Genomic DNA, 16,268 nt, shown 5'->3' with positions numbered 1-16,268 from the left:
GTCGGAACAATTTCAGATGCCTCTCCTGCTGTCAGAGTCTACTGTTGCTGAGCTACAATGGTGGCTCTCGCCTGCCCACTTAATGAAAGGAGTGTCTCTATAGACTCCTCAGTGGATTGTTGTCACGACGGACGCCAGTCTCTCCGGTTGGGGAGCGGTGTGCCAGACCCAGTCTACCCAAGGCTACTGGTCCCCAATCCAATCTCACTGGCACATCAAGCGATTGGAAGCTCGAGTAGTAAGCCTGGCTCTCAAGGCATTCCTTCCCCTATTCCGTCGCAAGGCAGTACGGATCCTCTTGGGCTGAGTCACAACAGGTGTCTCAGCATGAAATTTGTTGGGTGGCTACTGGGAAGTTGTTGCCTCTTTTGCTAGGCATTATTGCTTGGATGTCGGGGATCCAGCTTCCATGTGCTTTAGTGAGAGTGTTCTTTGAGCAGAACACTCCAGATCCCTCCCAAGTTAAGGGGAGCTTAGGTACATCCCAGGAGTCTGGGCTGATCTGGGTTTGTACAGGGAAAGGAAAATTGGTTCTTTCCTGCTAATTTTCATTCCTGTAGTACCACAGATCAGAGTACCAGAGATCTGCCCATTCAGTGGGGGGAGAGTCTGCCGCTTGTACTGTTGTTTGTATATAATGCGAGTTGTTGGAGATTTTCAGTGCTGATCACTATGATAAATTTAGGAAACAAGTTCTTCTAGCTTGTTGGAGGGGAGGAGTTTGCTTAGAAGTTTGCTTACAAAATTTATGGTTGTTGCTGTTATCTTGGCTTGGGTACAGGTCAGTAGTGAGGGACTGCAGGTGGCAGACTGGGTTATGAACAGTGTCTGTGAAACTTTCTCTGTCTCGATCTGCTGGCAGGGAGGCAAAACCCAGGAGTCTGGACTGATCTGTGGTACTGTGGAACGAAAATTAGCAGGCAAGAACCAATTTTCCTGTATTGTACAAGAAACAAGCATTTTCCTGTGGAAAGGTAAGCTGAGAACAAAGAGGATCCAAGGGGATAGACTCGGGAATAACGTCAGAAAATATTTTGGCAGGGAAAGGATTGTGGATGCATGGGATAGTGTTCCATTGGAAGTGATGGAGACAAAAACAGTAATGGCATTCAGGAAAGGCTGGAGTAAGCACAGAGGATCTCCAGTTGTGGTTAAAAAGCCAAAGATCTACTGGGGTCTACGGCATGGGGCAGACTGTCCTTATGTGCCACCTCATTCTCTGATCTGCCAGGAGGAGGAGGCACTGCTTTCCGAGATGGATGTCACAGGGCAGGCCTTCGAGGACATGCAGGAGCAGAATATTCGGCTTATGCAGCAGCTGCGGGAGAAGGACGATGCCAACTTCAAGCTGATGTCAGAACGCATCAAGTCCAACCAGATCCACAAACTGCTGAAAGAAGAGAAGGAGGAGCTGGCAGAGCAGGTCCTGACCCTCAAAACTCAGGTACGTGCACTCTGAGGGAAGGGGGATCATAGTGCTGGGCGTTGACATGTAAGAGATGGAGTGGAGGATGGGTGATGGTTGTGAGAAGATGGAATAAGGAGTTATGAATGAAAAGAGCAAATTATTGAGGAGATAAGTCTGCCTTAGAAAATTCAAGAGATGAGAAAATTCATGTACCTTTTAATTTTGTTCTGTGCTATTTCCTTTCTCTCCTTTCACATTCTGCCCTCCCTCGTTCAAACCTTTTGCTGACTGCAGGTGGATGCACAGCTGCAAGTGGTGAGAAAACTGGAGGAGAAGGAGCACCTACTGCAGAATAACATCAGCACCGGGGAGAAGGAGCTGGCACTGCGCACCCAGGCCCTGGAAATGAACAAGCGCAAGGTGAGTGCCCCTGACAGGGCTATGCCTAGTGTTAACACCCTTATCTTCACCATGCCTTGATGGCCAACTCCCAAGGATCAGTGAGTCCGTGCACTCCTCAAAAACTTGCATTATATTCCAGGGGAGGATCAGGGAGGAAACATAATAGAGAAAGAGAGAAGTTTTTATTTCCATGAGTTAGCAACAGGGATGTTGAGAGAGTGCAAAAGTACCACATTTTCTCCCATTTTCTTTGTTTTTATAAACTTCCTGTGCTGCAGTGCCCTTTGTTTTAGGGAGGTGATTGCATAAGGTTCATAGGAAATATCCCTTTACAGCAACTGCTCTCACTGAGGGATTCTGGCTGTGTTCCCAGTACTGACACTGCAGTCAGAACCGGCAGAAGCTGCTAAAATGAAGGGCATTCACAGTAAGACAAGTTAGCATTTGTGCTCGGTTTGGGATGAACTATTTATTCTTTGCTTTGATTTCACTGGCAGGCACTCGAAGCTGCACAGCAGGCAGATGAGCTGAAGGCACAGCTGGAGCTGGCGCAGAAGAAGCTGCACGATATTCGGGAGGAGATCGTGGAAAACAGCGTTTCAAAGGAAAAGGACACCTTCAACTACAAGCGAGCACAGGTACAGGGCTTACTTCACTCCTCCCTCTTAAGTGAGTGCTGGTACAAGAAGGTGTTACCCCCAAAACACCCCAGTCCTCACCCCTTCTCTCACTTTCATTCAGGACTTTGATTTATCATGGAAAGATGGTATATTACATTTAATAAAGTAAACAAGTGATGCTGTGTGTTCACTTCAAGCTCCTCTTTCATTGAAAAGCAAGTGAAGATGCAGAGGCTCTCACTGCAGTGACATCTCCCGCCTCATAGGTCAGTCACATGTAATCTTGGCATCGTTTGGCTAAGGCAGTGGTTCTTAGCCTTTTTTGAGAATCTGATGCAAGCTATAGACCCCCCTCCCAAGAAAACTGCACATAAACGCATACACAAAAACGTTTTCTCCTAGGACAAGCCTCACATGTGAGTGACATCAGATGGAGCCCGGCACGGAAAAATTCTGTCAAAGTTTCTAGAAACTTTGACAGGCACACTGAGCATACCCAGCATGCCACTGTCCATGCGTCTATGTGGGGGTCTCTCTTCAGTCTGTTCTTTTCTGTGGAGCTACCGTCTCATGGTGGTGGAGCTCGTGCTCTTTTTTTGTGGGAAACGTTCCACAAAGTGTGTGGGGTTTTTTTTCCACTTCTTTCCTGCGCTGGGTCTGAGAGAGACCTGTTGGTGTTTTCGTCTGTGGTGAGTTGTTTTCTTTTTTCCTCTCCTTTGGTGTCCGCCAGTCTTCGGGTCCTTGCGGTCTTCTGCGAGCCTGATGGTCGATGCCCCCAGTGTCCCCGGTCTATGTCCTTAACGGATCCACATGAAGTGTGCATCCTGTGCCTGGGGACTGCAAATTGTGTGCTCAGATGACCCCAAAGGGTCGCCGTGCCCAGCTGGACAAGATGGAGAAAGTCTTTGAATCAGAGAAGTCCTATTCGTCCACTCCGGCATTGATGCCATCGACCCTCAAGGACCGAAGGGAAGCACTCGTCCTCGTCCCTTCGGTGTCTCCTCCCCCAAGGCCTTCGGGTGAGGAGGGCGCTGAAGAATGACCTGTACCGGTTTCTTCTAAGTCCTGGACCTCTGGATCGTCATCCTCGGCACTGGGGAAAGACCAAGCCAAGCATCCTGGGAGATCTTAGAAGTACCGCCACTGGTCTCGGTCCTCATGCTCAGGTTAGTCACTGCGCTTGCCGCCTTGCCCCTCAGTGAGAGGAGTCCTCTTCCTTCCTCGTGTCCAGCAACCTGAGGCCATCCACACCGATTTCGGTGTCAGGTGCAGACCCCTCCTCGGCGTGATTTATCCACCCTACACAAGGTTTATCCATGTCTGGGTGGTTCTGTGCATGCACCCGAAGTTCCTGCCAAAGGTGGTGAAGGATTTCAACCAATCCATCGTCCTACCTACTTTCTTCCCTAGGCCTCATTGCAACCAAGGGGAAAGGGCGCTGCACACATTCAATTGTAAGAGAGCCTTAGCCTTCTACCTAGACCGGACAGCAGCCCACAGACAGTCCACCCAGCTCTCTGTCTCTCTCGATTCTAAGCAGACTCTTTCTGCTTGGCTAGTGGACTATATTTCCTTCTGCTATGTCCAGGTGGGACTGCAACTGGGGGGCCACGTCACTGCTCATTCTTTTAGAGCCATGGCAACTTCTGTGGCTCACTTCCAATGGTAGAGATCTGCAAGGCTGCGACAAGGAGTTCTTTCCACACCTTCGCAACTCCTTATTGTCTGGATAGGGACAGCCGCCGGGATAGCAGGTTCTGCCAGTCTATCCTCAAGTATCTCTTTCAGCTGTGAACCCAGTTCTTCCAACCTAAGGACCCTGGTTTGAGTTCAGACTGTCCCCGCTGTTACCAACAGCATCTCTGTTGATGTGCCTGTTGGTACCTATTTGGACTTTGTTGGTCTCATTATTTTTCGGGGCCAGCCTGTAGCTAGGGATTCACCCACATGTGAGGACTACCATCCTGCTTGTTTTAGGAGAAAGCGAAGTTTCTTATCTGTAGCAGGTGTTCTCCTAGGACAGCAGGATGTTAGTCCTCAGGAAACCCACCCACCACCCTGCGGAGTTGGGTTCCTGTAGCCTGTTTTTATTTTTTCCTATTCTACTTATGAGACTGGACGCGTGGATAGTAGCGTGCTGGACTCCATCTGATGATGTCACCCTCATGTGAGGACTAACTTCCTGCTGTCCTAGGAGTACACCTGTTATATAGGTAAGCAACGTGGGGATCTATGGATGATCCCAGCAAAAAGTGCAGAAAAGGAATTTAGTCCAAACCATAAGATTCAGCAAAGCTCTACAGAGCAGCGAGGTTTTTATTCATTTTTAGGCGGCAACTCCACAATTTCAAATTAGCAAGCAGATTAGAATGCGTCCCCCGACATGGTCCCGTGTTTCGCCGAGGGCTGCATCGGGAGGGAGCAAGAATTTTCACAAAGCACTGTAAATAAAACATACACTGGTAAGGACATAAAATGGCAGATAGTCGACATAAATTACAAATGATTACACACATACCTGAATGCTGAGGAATTCAAAAATGGCAGGGAGCGCGTCCATCTTAGATGCAGACAGGCATTTAAACCACACGGAGTTGGCGCGAACTCAGGTTGACAGGTCACATGGTCAGACGGGGCCAATCACAGTTGCCCCCGTTCCTGACGCGCGTCCCCCGACGGGACCGTGTCGGGGGACGCATTCTAATCTGCTTGCTAATTTGAAATTGTGGAGTTGCCGCCTAAAAATGAATAAAAACCTCGCTGCTCTGTAGAGCTTTGCTGAATCTTATGGTTTGGACTAAATTCCTTTTCTGCACTTTTTGCTGGGATATTTGTGAAGTGCAGTAACTTGCTCTATTGGTTTGTTGATCTATGGATGATCCCATCCATAGATCCCCACGTTAAGAACCCCTGAGCCGTGAGTTGAAGACAGTCCTTTAGCCTTTAGTTGAGATTGCAAATCTGTCTAATATAAGGAGTTAATGTCTTGCCACACAACTGTTTGGACACTGGCCAGATCATAAGGATTAAACTTTTATTTATTTAGATTTTTTTTATATTCCACTTTTCGGCACTTCAAAGTGTACGTCAAAGTGGATTGCATTCAGGTACTATGGGTATTTCCCATCCCCACAGGGTTTACAAGCTAATTTTGTACCTGAGGTAAAGTGACTTGCCCAAGGTCACAAGGAGCAACAGTGGGATTTGAACCCTGGTTTCCCTGGGTCGTAACCCGCTGCTTTTAATCATCACTAGGCTACTCCTCTTAAAATATCAAAATGAGGAAAAGTGTGAACATTGTTTATGGCCTATTCCTGTTCATACCTAGATGAGTCCAGGCAAATGGGTTTTTCATCCCTAGCACAGCAGATGGAGGCAGAGAACAAAACTTTGAGGCACTGTTGCATATCCTGAGAGTGCCTTTTGCAGTCCCTTGGTATTTCTCTGTCTCCAGCATATGGTAGAGTTGCAATCCTGCATTCTGAGCAAAATAAATAAAAGAAGCAAAGGAAAGAAGACAGAACTTGATGCAGTACTTCCTGAGATGTTAGGTACCTTTGTGGACCATCCCTCAGGTCGAGCCAGGCGAACAGGCGGTTGGCTATCCCTGTCTGGCTTTAGCCTGCTACTTCCAGAGGGACTGATAGGCAGGGGAATGGCTCCCTATTTGCTCTGAGGTCTCCTCCTTCAGGCTGTCTTTCTCCTGGCATGGAAGTATTACGATTTCTTTATTAAATTTGTTTAAAAAAGAGAGAAACTGGAGCTTCGGTCAGGACAGCTTGGCGGCAAGGGCTGTTTTTCTTCAGTGGGAGCCGTAGGCGCTGAAAAGAGAGATCATGACCTGAATTTGACTATGACCTTGTTCTTATGACATTATAGTTCACTTGTTGTTTGTTCCTATGCTTCTCTGTTCTCCTTATGGTTTTTTTGTACCCCTTACCCTTCCCCTGTTACTTGTAATTTCCGTTGCTTTTGTTCCATGTAAACAGAGGTGATGTTTCGACTAACATTGGTATAGAAGACTTTTAAATAAATAAATAAATAAATAAATAAATAAATAAATAAATGTTGAGCTGCTGTGGCCGTTGGGGGATCTGGGGTGCTGACAGGCAGGTTGTTCAGGTGTTTTTTCTTCACCGTGTGCTAAGTGAGGCCTGTGCAGGCATGCAGCTCTGAGGGCAGACCACATGCACGGCCTGTGTGCAAGCACCGGAGCAGGTTTTTTTCCGTTAGGCCGCCGTTTCTCGCCTATATTTATTGGCGCCAAAGCTGCACATGGCAGCCTGTAAAGCTTGCAATTTGTGGTCCACGCAGCTGAATGAGGTGTCCTTGTGTTTGAGCTGTGCTGGAGAGGGAGAAGGAGCCTCCGTGGCTTTGGCCCCAGACAAGACGAGGGCCACCAGCTCTTCGCAGCCCGTAGCAGAGGTCCCGGGGGGGGGGGGGGGGGGGGGGGGGGGGGGGGATTTAATGGGGCAGCCATGGCATCCGAGGTTCGCAAGCAGAAGTCTGCAAGTTCCAGAGCGCCCAGGTTGAGGAGCTGTATGCCTGAGAGAGTCTGTACAGGGGCTGTGGTCCCCAGAGGAAGCGCAATGGTCCATCAGTCGCTTGGAGAGCAGGACGGTATGCCTGGCACTACAGGCATTTCTTCCAATTCTCCGGGGCAAGTCAGTCCGAGTTCTCTCTGACAGTGCGACCTCAGTGGCTTACATCAATCACCAGGGTGGCATCCGGAGTCATCCGGTGGCGTCAGAGGCTCATCTGTTTATCTTGTGGGCGGAACGGCATTTAGTCAGCATCGCAGCTTCTCGTAGCGAGGTCATTTTCGTAGCGCCGGAATGGCCTCTGAGACCATGGTTTGTGGACCTGGTGAACCTCGCAACAGACTGGCCTCTTTGCCTCGGACAGCTCCCAAACCTGCTCCGCCAAAGACCAATATTTTTCGATCAGATGGATCGCTTTTGTCTAGCAGCCTGGCTTTTGAGCGGCAGCGCCTGAGGAAGGGTATAAGGAGGAAGTTATCTCCACTCTCTTGCGGGCACAGAAGACATCTACCTCTCTCACTTACGTCCGGGTATGGAGAGTGTTTGAGAATGCATGGGCTGAGGCCGGAGTCCAGGCGTGCAGTCCTCCGGTGTCTCAGGTCCTTTCCTTCCTAGAGTCTGGTTTCTCCAAAGGTTTGTCTTTCAATGCTCTGCGGATGTACTCTGTTTCCTCCTTGGGCGTATCGATGGTTACATGGTGGCGACCCATCCGGATGTCATTCGCTTCCTTAAAGGGGCCAAACATTTAAACCCACCTGTCCGTCCTGGGGCCTCAATTTGATGCTTCAAGCCTTTTGCGAGGTGCCTTTCAAACCCCTCTGGTGGGCCATGCTTCAAGACCTCACTCTTAAGACAGTATTTTTGGTCTCTATTTGCTCGGCCAGGAGAGTGTCCGAGCTCCAAGCCTTGTTTGTCGGGAGCCTTTCTCCGTTTTTCTAACTCGGGTGTTTCCCTCAAGATGGTGCCATCCTTTCTTCCAAAGGTCGTGTCTTCTTTTTATGTCATTCAGTCAGTGGAGCTTCCTGCCTTTTCTCCTGAAGTTATTGCAAGCACACCTGGTGGTGACCTCAGGCGTCTTGATGTAAAGAGAGTCCTACTCCAATACTTACAGGTTACTAACAAATTTCACATCTCTGATCATCTCTGTCCTATTGAGCGGCCCTATTAGAAGTAACAAGGCCTCTAAGGCTACCATTGCTTGCTGGCTGAAGGAGGCCATTGGGTCTGCTTATAACTGTTGTGGCCAGTTAGTTCCGGAGGGTCTGAAGGCCCATTCTTTGCATGCACAATCTACTTCTTGGCCAGAGAGTCAGTCGGTCTTTCCTCAGGAAATCTGCAGGGCGGCTACTTGAAAGTCTCTGCATAATTTTGCTTGTCATTATCGCCTCGTCATCCAGGCGCCAGAGTTTAGCTCCTTCAGCAGGCAGGTGCTTCGAGTGGGTTTGTCTCGATCCCACCCTCTTTAGGGAAGCTTTGGTACGTCCCACTGTCTGGACTGATCCGGGTACGTACAGGGACAGGAAAATTAGTTCTTACCTGCTAATTTTCATTCCTGTAGTACCACGGATCAGTCCAGACTCCCGCCTGGGCTGTGGTTTCTTTTTGATTCGTCCGCTCGAAGGTTTCTTCCTTTTTTTGTTTGGTTCTTAGCATTTTGGATCCAGTTCCTTCCTATCAGAACTTCAAGGCACCGGAATATGTAAGAGCGGTTCTTTCACGTGTTGATAGTTCCAGTTACATGTTGGGTGTTGTTTGCTTTATCTTCTACTGGTTAACTTTACCTTTTCTTGCTTTGATAATGTTTATATTGAAGGGATGCAGGGTGAGCACTGTCCTGGTGCAGGATACCCTTTCAGTTTTAGTCTGTCTCCATCTGCTGGGGAGGGGGCTCAACCCGCTGTCTGGACTGATCTGTGGTACTACAGGAACGAAAATTAGCAGGTAAGAACCAATTTTCCTTTTCTGTATAGGAAATTAAGCTAAACCAAGCTACATGGCCTGAGGGGCAGTCACCTCAGCTTCCCCCTCCCCATCTCCAGGTCCTGATATTTCCTGGTAAAGTGGAGTTCAGGGTGTATGTGCTGATGCCCAATTGTGGTGTTTGACTTCTTCCCTGACAGCTGTTTTCTAAGTAGGTTCTCAGTTGAAAGGCTTTGATAAAATTGTAGTGATTGTGACTGACGTCTGCCTTATCCAATGCGCTGTTTCTTCTGCTGAGTATATTCATGCAGGAGATGGTGGCAGGCGATTGTATGATCAGTTATGTGCACATCCACGGAGTTTCTGCCTGTTAGAAGAATTGAATGCGATGCCCAAAAAAGTGGCCCTCGGAAGGAACCATATACCGTGCAGTGATTGGCAAAATGTTCAGCCTCTTCTTCTCCCTACAGGAAGACATCTCCCGCCTGCGCAGAAAGCTGGAGACCACCAAGAAGCCAGACATGGTCCCCAACTGTGATGAGATCCTGATGGAGGAGATCAAGGAGTACAAGGTGGGGAGGCGGCCCCGTCAGCTCTCACCTGTCCTCTCCAGTCTCTTTTATTCTTTATCTCCCAGGCTGTGCTGTACTTTCTCTGGGGATCAATATTTAAAGCTGTTTTTCCGTCAAAAAGAAAAATATATTGGGGGGGGTCAAAGCTGATCTCTTGACTCCGGGGCTGCCACTCGAGACAGCCCCAACATGCCAAATGTTAAAAATAGAAAGGATTTCCTCGTGCGGTGACAGCTCCGCAATAAAGTATCCCCCTCTACCTGGCTGAGAACGAGTGGCACTGACCTGATCCTGCCCATGTGACTGGGGCAAGGGCAGGTCCGTGCCATTTTGAAAAATGGTGCTGACCGGACCCAGAGCCAGGGGAAGTCCCAGGCTCCAGTGCTAGAGCCAAATTTGCTATTTTGAGGATAGGGGGTGAGGGTGGGGGTTGGTAGGGGGTCCCATTAGAAACCAATGAAGTTTTCTCTGTCTTGGAGGATTGGGGAGGGGGAAGAGAGAGGTTTTGGGAGACTCTATATCCTAATAAATCTTTTTTTTACCATTGGGGGAGAACCTGGAGTGATGTATTTCTATTGGGGTGGGGGGACACTTTGATTTTTTACAGGTTTGGCAGGGCCATCATTGTGCGGACACATTTTTTTTATTTCCCTGTACGTACTCGGATCTGTCCAGACTCCTGGGTTTTGCCCCCCCTTTAGCAGATGGAGACAGAGCAGTTACAACAACAACGCTCCGCCTATAAAGAGAATGGTGCCACCTACAGTCCGGCAGTGTTCCTCTGTCTCCAGCAGATGGGGGCCTACAGTCTGGGCTGTGTGCTTACTTGCAGGCCGATACAGTACAGTGCTCCTGCGGAGCGCACTGTTAACACGCGGTTGGACGCGCGTTTGACGCGCTAGCTTTACCCCTTATTCAGTAAGGGGTAATAGCGCGTCAAACGCGCGTCCAACCCCGCCGAAACTAATAGCGCCCGCAACATGCAAATGCACGTTCATGGCCCTATTAGTTATTCCCGCGCGATTCAGTAAGTAAAATGTGCAGCCAAGCCACACATTTTACTTTCAGAAATTAGCGCCTACCCAAAGGTCTTACCCCTAAGGGAGGTGCAGAGCCTACTCAGCCTAAACGTATCCGTCGGTCAGGGGTTTTCCAGATTACTCCAGATACTTCTAGTCAGAACACCGATCCAGATGACCCAGACCTCCAGCCCAAACCCCCGCAAGGGGTGGACGTAGACTCTGATTTACAGCACCATAGCGCAATGCGTGGGACGCATGTTGTGGAGGGGGATGACCCAAAGGCAGTGCGCCTTTTTAGAAAAAAGGAGTTGGGTCCCCTTATTCCTGCTATTTTAGCTGAACTGGGCATTGAATGTCCCCCAGAGGAATCTAAATTGGGTGCTATGGATCCTGTGTTGCTGGTCTGAGAGGCCCTGCTTCTTCTTTTCCTTTTCATTTCTCGGCTACAGATTTTCTTTTACGAGAATGGGATACCCCGAATCTGGGTTTGAAAGTGAGTAAGGCCATGGACAAGCTATATCCTCTGCCAGAGGATGCTTTAGAGCTGCTTCGAGTACCCCCAAGGTAGATGCGGCAGTGTCCGCTGTTACCAAGAAGACCACAGTTCCAGTCACTGGAGCTACAGCACTCAAGGACCTGTAAGACAGGAAATTGGAAGTGCAACTTAAAAGGATTTTTGAAGTTTCTGCACTGGGAGTACGTGCGGCTATTTGTAGCAATTTCGCCTTACGAGTGGGTCTCCGCTGGGTTCAGTAATTGCGAGCTAACGCTGACTTATCGGATGAGGAGGTGGTCCAGGCAGGTCATCTGGAAGCTTCGGTGGCATTCAGCGCGGATGCACTGCATGATCTTTTGCGCACATCGGCCAGATCCATGGTTTCAGTTGTCTCGGCTCATAGGCTCCTCTGGTTGAGAAACTGGTCCTTGCCCTTCAAAGGCAAACTACTTTCGGTAAGGATCTAGAAGATATGATCCAATCTCTGGGTGAGAATAAGATTCATTGATTACCAGAGGATAGACCGAAATCCAGAGGTTCCTTTGCCTCTCGGGCCAGATTCAGAGGGAATTGAAGATTTCGCCCATATAGACCGCCCACAGCCCCTTTTTGGCAAGCGCCTAACATGCAACAGACTTGGTCCCAGACCTTTCGGGGCCGTCGATTTGGCAGACCTGGTAAATCCCAGTCTGCTTCCAGTGCAAAGCATCACAATGAAGGGGCGCAGGTCCATTCCTCGGTGCCAGAGATAGGGGGCAGACTGTCCCTTTTTTACGAGGAATGGACCAAAGTAACGACGGACCAGTAGGTCCTTACTGTGATAAGAGACGGCTACGCTTTAGATTTTGCACGGTGTCCTCTGGACCGATTTCCAATTTCTCCGTGTGGTACGAAACCAAAAGAAGAGCAATGCAGGACACTTTACGACTTCTGCAACTAGGAACCATTGTCTCAGTGCCTCCAGAGGCAAGAAGGAAGGGCCGTTACTCCATTTATTTCATAGTCCCAAAAAAAAGAGGGATCTTTTCAGCTCATTCTGGATCTTAAGAGTGTAAACAGATGTCTCCGGGTCCCCCGGTTTCGCATAGAGATGCTTCGGTCTGTCATTGCCTTTGTTCACAAGGGAGAGTTTCTAGCATCTTTAGACCTCACGGAAGATTATCTTCACATAGGCATTCAGTCAGACCGCCAGAGGTTTCTTTGGTTTTCAGTTCTGCATCAGCATTTTCAGTTTCGGGCTCCACCCTTCGGTCTGGCTACAGCACCCAAGACATTCACCAAGGGTGATGGTGGTGGTGGCAGCCCATCTCCGCAGAGAGGGGCTACTGGTGCATCCTTACTTGGACGATTGGCTGATCCGTGCGAAGTAAAAAGTGCTCGCCCAGGAGGCAATTCAGAAAGTACTTCAGCTCCTGCAATCCCTAGGCTGGGTGGGCAATCTCGCCAAGAGTCGACTGGAGCCCACTCAGTCGTTGGAATATTTGGGTGCTCTTTTTGACACTCAGCAAGGCAGAGCTTTTCTTACCATGGAACGCATCTCCAAGCTGCAAGTCCAAGTTTGATGTTTAATGCTCAAGCACCCATCCAGAGTCAGATTATTTACAGGTTCTCAGGTCGATGATTTCAACATTAGAACTGGTACCCTGGGCCTTTGCTCATATGAGACCTTTATAGTCCGCAGTACTTTCCCGATGGAACCCAGTCTCCGAGCTTTTTCATCTACCTTTACCGCTTACGGAGACAGCACGAGCCAGTCTCGATTGGTGGTTAGTGATGGACAATTTAACCCGAGGAGTTCCCCTGGAGGTATGACAAGGAAAATCAGTGCAGGGACTTTGGTCCCCCACCAAATAGCTCTGGTCGATCAATCGACTGGAAACCAGGGCGGTATGGATAGCATTGCAAGCGTTCCATCGTCTTCTCCGGGGCAAATCGGTCAGAATTCGCTGAGACCATGTGACCACGGTGGTGTATATCATCAATCGCCAAGGAAGAACCAGAAGTCAACCAGTGGCAATAGAAGCTCGCCAATTGATCAGCTGGGTAGAGCTAAACTTGGTAAGCATAGCAGCATCTCACATCGCTGGTGTGGACAATGTGCAGGCAGACTTTCACAGTTGTCACCGTATAGATCCCGGAGAATGGTAGCTGGCAGAGACCGCTTTTCAACTCATATGCGATGCATGGGGCACACCCAGCATGGATCTGATGGCAACTTTTCAGAATACCAAAGCATCGAGGTTCTCTACACTTGTCGCAGAGAGACGGCAGCAGAAGGGGTAGATGCCCTAGTGTTGCCTTGGGCCACCGAAGTTCTGCTGTATGTCTTCCCACCTTGGCCATTGATCCACAAAGTGCTCCGGCGGGTAGAGATCCATCTAATGGAGGTCATTCTGATAGTTCCAGAATGGCCGAGACATCCCTGGTTTGTGGACCTTCTCAATCTCGCGGTGGGTGGTCCTTTGTGGTTTCCGGTTCTCCCAGACCTGCTGCATCAAGGGCCTGTTTGTTTGGAGGACGTCGATCGCTTCTGTCTAGCGGCATGGCTTTTGAAAGGCAGAGGTTAACTTGCAAAGGCTATTCTCTGGCTGTGGTAGCTACGCTTCTACCAATCTCACATATGTTAGAGTATGGAAAGTTTTTAAGTCTTGGTGTTTGGACCATGAGGTTGCACCTACCCAAGCCTTGGTGTTGGATATTCTGTGTTTTTTACAATCCGGTCTTTCTAAAGAGTTATGTAGTTCTCTCAGAGTGCAGATAGCGGCACTTGGTTGTTTGCATGGTTCTGTCCAGGGTGTAGTGTTAGCAGCACATCCGGATGTAGTTCGATTTCTTAAGGGAGCAAAACACTTGCATCCTCCGCTTCAGCATCCTTATCCATCATGGAGTTTGAATTTAGTCCTCACTGCCCTTTGCTCAGCGCCTTTTGAGCCTTTGAAGAGAGAGACTCTAAAAGATCTTACCTTAAAGGTGATTTTTCTGGTGGTCATTACTTCGGCTTGTAGGGTGTCGAAACTCCAGGCGTTTTTCCTGTAGGGAACTCTTTTTGCGGATTTCAGACTCAGGCATTTCTTTAAGGACGGTTCTGCCTTTCTTGCCGAAAGTGATTTCCTCTTTTCATGTCAACCAATTGATGGAGCTGCCAGCCTTCATGGACTTAAACCGTTTGGATCCTTTGGCTAGCGACTTGCGGAAGCTTGATGTTCGCAGAGCTTTGCTGCGTTATCTTGAAGTTACCAGTGAGTTTCGTGTGACTGACCATCTTTTTGTGCTGTGGAGCGGTCCTAAACGAGGACAGCAGATGTCCAAAGCTACTATAGCTCGTTGTCTAAAGGAGGCTATTAGTTTGGCCCATCTCCTTAGTGGGAGATCCCTTCCTACGGATCTACGTGCCCATTCTACATGTTCACAAGTGGCGTCTTGGGCAGAGTGTCAGATGGTATCACCGCAGGAAATTTGCAGGGCGGCTTCGTGGAAATCTCTGCATACTTTTGCAAGACATTACAGATTGGATGTCCAGGCTCCAGTTTCAGGAGGATTTGGAGAGGGAGTGCTTAGAGCGGGACTCTCCGGATCCCATCCCAGGTAAGAAAGCTCTGGTACATCCCTGGAGTCTGGACTGATCCGGGTACATACAGGGAAAGGAAAATTAGTTTACCTGATAATTTTCATTCCTGTAGTACCACGGATCAGTCCAGAGTCCTGCCCGTCAGAGGCATGGAAGAACGGGAGAGTCCGCTCGGTTCTTATCTATTTCGTTATTTCAGATTCACAGAGATTTTTAACGTTTTGTCCTCAACCGCCCTTTTCTCGCCTGCTCCCACTCCCTGTTTATTGTAATTTCCTTCTTTCTTGAGTTAATTGTAAACCGGTGTGATGTGCCCCACGAACGCCGGTATATTAAAAATCATTAAATAAATAAGTGGGGTTTTTTTTTCAAAGTTCAGGTCCCAGGAGGGTTCAGTTTCTTGTATTATACATAGTTAGGATGGTTTTGAGAGTTCCATTCTGCTCTGACATTGAGTAATACTGCCGGACTGTAGGTGGCTCCATCTGCTAGAGGGGGAGCAAAACCCCGGAGTCTGGACTGATCCGCGGTACTACAGGAATGACAATTATCAGGTAAGAAACTAATTTTCCTTTTGAACACTTGGCATGTCGGGGCTGCCTCAGAGCGAGTAGGATGTCAGCTTTGACTCCCTCACACATTTTTCTTTCTTACATTGTTTTTTCCTTTTGCATGGCCCTTTAAATCTAATGCGGACCCTCGCATTAGATTAGTTTCCTCAATAGATATAGTTAACACAACTGACAAATTTCGAAATCAGCCGCGTTAAATTATTAACATCAGATTGCCTATTAATAAGCTGCTTTGCATGGATTTGAGAAATGTATGCATGCAAATACATTGTAATAGGGGAGGGAATCTGGGCAGGGCTATGCTGTTTAACATGGACTATGTGGTTTGATGGATCTCCCGGTACCAATTATCAGTGTGATCCGGCTCACCTGGCGCTTTGCCAGAGAGAACTCCTGAACGTATCCAGCCAATTTTTAGATAGTTGGGTATGTTCAGCAGCATGCCCGAGTCAGGTTAGCTGAATAAGTTCCTCAGGCTGATTTTGCCAGTCACCCAGCAGTTGAAAATGACTCTTTTCTGTCCAAGCAAGAGCATTTCACTTGTCCATCCTTTCACATTTTCAAAGGAATGTTTGAGATTTTTTATTACTTATCCCATGAGAGAGAAAATTAAGTGGGGGAGGGGAAGGTGGCAGCACATGCTGGTGGTGCCCCTCCGAACCAGCGGGGGAGGGGGAGGGTGGCAGCACATGCTGGTGGTGCCCCTCCGAGCCAGCGGGGGAGGGGGAGGGTGGCAGCGCAGATGCTGGTGGTGCCCCTCCGAGCCAGCGGGGGAGGGGAGGGTGGCAGCACATGCTGGTGGTGCCCCTCCGAGCCAGCGGGGGAGGGGAGGGTGGCAGCACATGCTGGTGGTGCCCCTCCGAGCCAGCGGGGGAGGGGGAGGGTGGCAGCGCAGATGCTGGTGGTGCCCCTCCGAGCCAGCGGGGGAGGGGAGGGTGGCAGCACATGCTGGTGGTGCCCCTCCGAACCAGCGGGGGAGGGGAGGGTGGCAGCACATGCTGGTGGTGCCCCTCCGAGCCAGCGGGGGAGGGGAGGGTGGCAGCACATGCTGGTGGTGCCCCTCCGAACCAGCGGGGGAGGGGGAGGGTGGCAGCGCAGATGCTGGTTGTGCCCCCTGAGCCAATGGCAGGACAATAGTTCTGCGCCT

At 49.3% G+C, this 16,268-nt stretch overlaps 1 protein-coding gene across 2 annotated transcripts in view; it reads left to right on the top strand.

Moving 5' to 3' along the window:
• RNF20 (ring finger protein 20) overlaps positions 1-16,268 on the top strand; it is a 62,342-nt gene that overhangs the window by 42,502 nt on the left and 3,572 nt on the right. For both annotated transcript variants that reach the window (XM_029574892.1, XM_029574891.1), the window contains 4 exons: positions 1,232-1,444; positions 1,703-1,828; positions 2,308-2,448; positions 9,362-9,463. In XM_029574892.1, coding sequence (XP_029430752.1) covers positions 1,232-1,444; positions 1,703-1,828; positions 2,308-2,448; positions 9,362-9,463 — 582 coding nt within the window. The remainder of the gene's footprint in view (positions 1-1,231; positions 1,445-1,702; positions 1,829-2,307; positions 2,449-9,361; positions 9,464-16,268) is intronic.

This window comes from Rhinatrema bivittatum, chromosome 13 (genome assembly GCF_901001135.1).
Source record: "Rhinatrema bivittatum chromosome 13, aRhiBiv1.1, whole genome shotgun sequence".
NCBI classification, from domain to species: Eukaryota; Metazoa; Chordata; class Amphibia; order Gymnophiona; family Rhinatrematidae; genus Rhinatrema; species Rhinatrema bivittatum.
Note: the sequence above shows the minus strand (reverse complement) of the source record. Positions and strands in the feature narration are given on the sequence as shown.